Source organism: Nicotiana tabacum, chromosome 6 (genome assembly GCF_000715075.1).
Source record: "Nicotiana tabacum cultivar K326 chromosome 6, ASM71507v2, whole genome shotgun sequence".
Taxonomy (NCBI): Eukaryota; Viridiplantae; Streptophyta; class Magnoliopsida; order Solanales; family Solanaceae; genus Nicotiana; species Nicotiana tabacum.
Window position 1 is genome coordinate 202,867,652 of NC_134085.1, and position 7,075 is coordinate 202,874,726.

Sequence of the window (7,075 nt, forward strand, 5' to 3'; positions counted from 1 at the left end):
GTCTTCCAAAGGAATATCCATACTTCTCTAGAATCTTCTCACAAATGCTACTCTATTTCATGTGTAAGCTTTCACATGACATTAATATATGTCAAATGGCACCTACGTGGTATGATGATGTGGCGGGTCATGACACTCTCCCCCACCCAATTTTGTGTCGCCCTCGACACAAAGCATCAACACGTACGCGCGCACCTCGCCTTGGCATTGTCGGAGATCTTTGTCCATTAGCCATGATGCTCCATGGAGCGGTTCGCCTTCCCATTTTGCAAGGTACTGGTCATCTTTCTTCTTACGCCGTTTGTACTTTGGACGACTAGCAATGATGGCCTCGATCCGCCACCCATCAGATGCCTCTCTTTGCTCTTGTCCTGGATCTCCCCATCACTCAACCAAGTCTAGAAGCTTATCAAGCATTGGGTCTATGCTTTCACTCCCTATTTGGCTACCCTCTGTGGTTCCAGCCTTGCGAGCAAACTTGACCCCTCTACTTGGTGCATCGTCTAAGTCCGATAGCGTGCCATCACTTTGTAACTTACCATTCCCTTCAACTATGTCCGCCCAACTTTCTTGCTACCACCATGCTCTATTTGCATGGCGCCAAGATAGGATTTGGAATCCCCTATTTTCGGCTTAGATTCCAAGCACATACCTCCAATGCATGCGGTCCTTTCTATGTCACCCTTGTGTCCATGAGCAAAATTCCCGATCAATATTGCAAGCTTTCCCAACTCTGGGCATTCCCTTGCTCGATGTGATCCTTTAGCACCCTCCTTTAGGCACGTACTCGCTATTGTTTTCCGGCCCCTTGCCGTGTCTCTTGGACCCCTGTCCATTATATAATGTCCCCTTGCCATTGCCCTTGTATACCTCGGCTATGACTTTCCCATTGTCCTCTTCATGATCTCCCTCACCCCTTTAGGCGTTGCCTTATGTGGACTTGGAAGGCTCCATCTTGAAGTCAACAAGTGACTCAACTACCGCTATGGCCTCGTCCACATTGGCTACTTGATGTATTCTTAACTACTGCTTTGCCCAATTTTGCAACTCATCCATGAAGTAAAAGAATAAATCATCCTCGGATAATGAGGGGATTTGCAGCATTAAGGTAGTGAACTCGCGCACATACTCTCAAATTGTGGCCGTTTATCGGAGCTCCCTTAGCTTCCGCCTAGCCTTATACACCACATTCACCGGGTAGAATTGCTTCTTCAACTCCTTCTTGAACTGCTCCCACGTCTCAATGTTGCATAGACCTTTCTCCATGTCAACACACTTTTGACGCCACTACAACACAACAATCTCTGAAAGGTACAACACAACAGTGTTGATCTTGGTCTCGTCGTCTCTCACCTTGTCGTGCCTGAAGTAGTTCTCCAAGTGCCAAAGGAAGTTCTCCACTTCTTGTGCATCACGAACACTTTTGGACACTGGCGATTTAGGAGCCTCGATCTTGGTCTCCTTCATCATAACAACATTATTGTCTGCCTCAGTCACGCCAGCATTGATACGCTCCTTGGGTGCCTTTATCTTAGTCTTCATGGCATCGATAGTGCTCAACGCCTCCATGAGTCTGCACTTCAAGGTAGTGATAGTTTGTCTTAGCTCCATCTCAGTCTGCATGTTCCCCTTCAAGTCATTTCGGATACTCTCAATATCCTCAAGAGTATGTCTCTCAAGAACACTAAGGGTGTCTTCCACCTTCCCCAAGCGATGGCCAAAGATCTCGACGGTGTCCATCCCTACGTTCACCTTCATCACCCACTCTTTGTCGAGCGAGACGTCCTTCGGCAGGACCTCCACTTCATCCTCGCTAACCTTAGTGGCAGATGATTCTTGCGATGTAAGCCCCTCATTTGGCACTACCTCGGGTGGCACCTAATGGCTCTTGTTGGTAGCATTCCTCTTTTTATTACGTCCGTTCTTGCCAGCAGCATCCTGGATGACATTGGCTTGGGTGTTGGAAGCGTTAATTTCTCTGTCGTTCACCATTCCCTTAGTTGCAACCTTTGCTCTGATACCACGTTTTCACGTCCTTAGTATTTAACTATGTACACGTGCGGCACTTGACAACTTGCACACGATCTTGTACAACTTGCTCACGTTCTTGCTATGCCAAGTCAGCTTTACCACACTCAAGATTGCTAAGGGAATGTTAGAACATAGGAGAATTGCCAAAAGAATCTTTTGTATTAGAGAGAAGTTGATTATTTTTCTTGATGAATTACAAATGAATGACCCTCTTTATATACTAGTCTCCTAGGGGCTAGTGTGTAAATATTAATTGTTAAACAAGTCCTTAGTATTTATAAGATAAGAGCTTTCTCTAGAATTCTTTACAAGCCTAGAAGATTCCAAGGACTTTCCTAGCAAATCCATAGAGATCTAGGGTCTTCCAAAGGAAATGTTCATACTTCTCTAGAATCTTCTCACAAACGCTACTCTATTTTATATGTAAGCTTCCACGTGACATTAATAAATGTCAAATGACACCTACGTGGCATGATGATATCGCGGGTCAAAACACTAAGCTCACAATTTTTGAGTTTGTAAATTCATTCCACAAATATTATCCTACAACATAAAGGAACAACAAATTAATTTGACAAACAGTAGACCAATTAATTAAATGAGATTCATTTCAAACTAAATAAAATTGATTATATGAATTAAGTATTTGTTAACTGTAGTGTTATGAGACAATTAATTTCTAGATGGCACCAATCCACAAAATCTAAATTAACAAATATAAATTAGGCTGTAGACACATTCATTGACGCTCTCATATGACATAAAATTAAGTGTTTTCTTTAAGAAAACATATTACTCGAACTCAATATATGCATAAATAAACTTAATAAATGAATACATTGTTGAGAGAGGAATTGAAGCTAGAGATGAAGGAGAGCAGAAGAGAGAGTAGGTCGGTTGTGAGATCAACTGACTTTCTGATATTTTCTCATTAAACCAAAACAAAATGAAAATGTGCAATTTATATTATTTCCTAACTCACTAACTTAACCCAACACTAACTTGTGTCTAACTAACTAACTATGGTTAGTTATATATGTACACAATGTATAACTACTACTAGGACTTTAATATTTCTACATTCCCCCTCAAGTTGGGTGATGAAATATATTGATCATCCCCAACTTGTATACCATATCATTGTGTAACTACTTCCCAAGGTCTCTAGTCAATATGTCTGCCACTTGATTTTTGCTACTCTCATGTTATGTCTTGATCAACCCACTTTGTATCTTCTCCCATATAAAATGGCAATTTATATCTATGTGTTTAGTGCGTTCATGATACATAGGATTTGAAGCTATCTTCAATGCTGCCTTGCTGTCACAAAATAGCTCCATGGTCAGCTCAACCTTTATGCCTAATTCCTGCAACAGTCCTTGTAACAAAACAAGTTCTGCCACTGTAGTTGCCATACTCCTGTACTCAGCTTCATCTGAGCTCCTTGAGACTGTACTCTGTTTTTTTATTTCCAGGAGATTAGGGAATCCCCCATCTTAATATAATACCATGTTACTGACTTCCTAGACACCACACATGATGCTCATTCTACATCACAAAAGGTAGTGATCCTTCCTGATTTTCTGCTACTCATCAATAACCTAATCATGGTTGGTCTTTTATGTATCTAACCACCCTTAAAGCTGCTTCATAATGCATCTCTGTTGGAGAATGCATGTATTGACTCAATGTTTGGATTGCAAAAGAAATATCTGGCCTAGTGATAGCCAGATATAGCAATCTTTCCAACAACCTTTGATATGGGTTTCTATCTTTTAATTCTTGACTTGTACCTTTATCAGGTTAAAAAAACTTGTCATATTCAGGGTTAATGAACTTCTGATTTTTTTCTAAAGGAGTTGCAAGTGGCCTTGATCCCCCTAGGCCACATTCTGAGATCAACTCTAAGGCATACTTTCTTTTATTCATAAGTATACCTTTAGATGATCTTGCAAATTCAATCCCTAACAAATATCTCAATTCCCCTAAGTCTTTCATTTTAAAGTTGCTGTTCAGAATGTTCTTAGCTTCTTCTATCAGTTTGGTGTCATTGCCAGTGATTAACAAGTCATCCACATATACTAGAATGATCACAAGATTAGCATCTTGGCCTTTTGTGAACAAGGAATAGTCCAGTTTGCTCTATGTGAAACATGATTGCACTAAACCTGTAGTAAGTTTAAGATTCCGTTGTCTACTGGCTTGTTTTAACCCATACAAGGATTTGAGGAGCCTGCATACTTTGTTCTCCCCTTGGCTATCAAATCCTTATGGCAGAGACATATAGACCTATTCAAATAAGTCCCCTGGATAAATGCTTTGTAGACATCAATTTGGTAGAGAGGTCAATCAAATTGAGCAGCCAGAGAACAACACAACTAACAGTGACCATTTTGACCATTGGGGAGAAAGTGTCATGATAGTCTAACCCCTCTTGTTGGGTGAAACCCTTGGCCACTAATCTAACTTTACACCTTTCCACGCTACCATCAGCTTTGTACTTTACTTTGTACCCATTTGCACCCAATAAGTGTTTTACATGCAGATAGATCAACTACACCCCAGGTATGATTATCAGTAAGAGCAACAATTTTTAATTTCATAGCCTGAATCCAGTTAGGATCTTGGACAACTTGGTAAAAGGAAGTAGGTTTAGAAATAATAGAATAGGTTGCTATATAAGTATGATAAGAAGAAGAGATAGAGGAGTAGGATAAGGAGTTTGATAAAGGGTATGGAGTTGTGGAAGAATATTGAACATAGTTTGTTAACCACAGAGGAGGTTTTGATGTCCTAGTGGATTTTCTCAGAGGAATAGAAGGATCAATGTGAGGTACAGAAGGAGATGGTAAGGAAGATGGAGGAGAAATCAAGGTAGATGAGGGATGAGGAATAAGAGAAGAAGGTAGGGATTCATTGATTGAGGGTGGGGAGATGACCTGATCACTAGGAGTAACCTGATCACTAGGAGTAGAGATATATCCTACAACACCAATATATCATCCAATGAAGATGGTGAAACAGATGGCATAATAGGGCATGTATGTGGTTGAAGAAAAGTGGATTTAGAATGTTTGAAGGGAAACATTGATTCCCTAAAGGTGACATTCTTATTCACAAGGAAGGTGCATGTTACAATGTTGTGCAATTTATACCCTTTTAAGTTTCTGAATAGCCCATGAAAACTGTTGTGATGACTTTGGAAGAGAATTTATCAGAAAAATTGGACTTAGTGGCATAACACAAGGAACCAAATGCCTTCAGGTGGGTAAGTGAAGGTGGCGTGCCATGGAATAACTCATGGGGTGACTTCCCTGAAAGAGATAAAAAGGGTAGTCTATTTATGAGGTAAGATGATGTGAGTACACACTCACCCGAGAAATTTAATAGAGCATGAGCTTGAAATCTAAGAGCTCTTGACATTTCAAGCAAGTGCCTATACTTCCTTTCAGCCAACCCATTTTGTTGTGGAGTACCAACACAAGAACTTTGATGAATTACCCCAAATGAGTTAATGAGATTAAGAAAGTGGGAATTAAAGAATTCAAGGCCATTATCACATCTAACAGTTTTAACAGAGGTAGAGAATTGATTTTTAATCAAGGCAAAGAAATTCTTGATCAAAACAATAGTATCACTTTTATGTTTCATCAAAAATACCCAAGTCATTATAGAATAGTCATCAACAATGGTAATGAAAAATTTGAAACCATTATAGGTACATTGTCTATATGGACCCCATATATCCATGTGTACAAGTTCAGAAGGAGATACATTTTTTGACACACTAGTAGGAAAAGGAAATCTAGTTTGCCTTGCTAAAGGACAAACATTACAAGATTTATATGCATGATTGGATAGATGACCCTTCAACATTGGGATTTCTGGAGGACTACAGCTGGTACATGACCAAGACTTTGATGCCATATTGAGACTTGATTAGACTCAATAGAAGATAGGCAGTGATGTGAAAGAATAAGTGAAGTTGAAGATGTTGAGACTTGAATTGGTGAAGGTCTCTTGGCAGATTGAAGTAAGTATAAACTATTTTTCTCCTTACCAATACCCCTTACCTTTCTAGTATAGAGGTCCTAGAAGATACAAAAATCAGGAAAGAAACCAAAAAAACATTTTAGTTGTTTAGTTAGTTTTGAAATGTACAAGAGATTATACTTAAAGAAAGGTACATATAGCACATTAGTCAGTATGTTGTCAAATAAAGACACTGAACCAATATGTGTGACAGAAGTAGTTTGGCCATTTGATAAATGAACTTGACTACAGTTTGGAGGTATTATTTCTGAGTTGAGTAGATGATTTAGGCTAGAAATTATGTGATTTGTTGCCCCTGTATCTATCACCCAAGGAGTAGTATCACAGTCTGCAGTTGAACAACTATTAGAGCAGGAAGATATACCTGCCATATTGATGTTTTTTCTTGTGGAGGTGGTGTCTTATTGATCAGCTGCAGGATCTGTTGATACTGCTCCGGGGTAAAGACAGACATAGTCATTCCATGAACAGGAGTGGTGCAATTATCAGCATGATGTGCATTGTAATTAGGAGCAACAAAGTTGTTATCACAGTTTGCATTATTTACCATGGGAGCTTTGTTGCCTTTGCCAGTTTGTTGAAAACTATAAGAAGTTCTTCTCTTAGTATTCTTAGAACTGGCAGGGTATCCAACCAGCTTGTAGCAGTTCTCCCTTTTGTGGCCTCTCATATGATAATAATCACAGTAAAGTGTATTTGCCTTTTTGAATATATTCCCCTATACAGAAGAAAGAATGGTGGAGGCATTCAAGTCCAGTTGTTAGAGAGGCTGAACGCACTGATTTATAATATTTGATTGCATTCTACGGCTTTCATCTTGCATGATCAAATTGTAAGCTTGATTCAGTAAAAGACTGGGAGCCATCATCAAAATATGATTGCAAGACTGTGAGTAAGTCTCAATTTAGCCCCATCAGAAATTACATCAGTTTCTGCTACTCTATGTGATCAACATAGGTCTTATCACTTCCAGGAAGGAGAACTAGAGATA

General features: G+C 39.5%; 1 protein-coding gene across 1 annotated transcript; it reads right to left on the reverse strand.

The window, feature by feature from the left end:
• Positions 1 to 1,878: 1,878 nt before the first annotated feature.
• On the reverse strand, positions 1,879 to 5,958 carry LOC107822831 (uncharacterized). Its single transcript, XM_075256487.1, has 6 exons — positions 5,406 to 5,958; positions 4,545 to 5,014; positions 3,969 to 4,173; positions 3,664 to 3,824; positions 3,319 to 3,488; positions 1,879 to 2,014 (listed from the first exon to the last, which is right to left on the reverse strand). Exons 1-6 carry the CDS (start codon positions 5,956 to 5,958, stop codon positions 1,879 to 1,881), a joined length of 1,695 nt encoding a protein of 564 aa, XP_075112588.1.
• Positions 5,959 to 7,075: the final 1,117 nt, after the last annotated feature.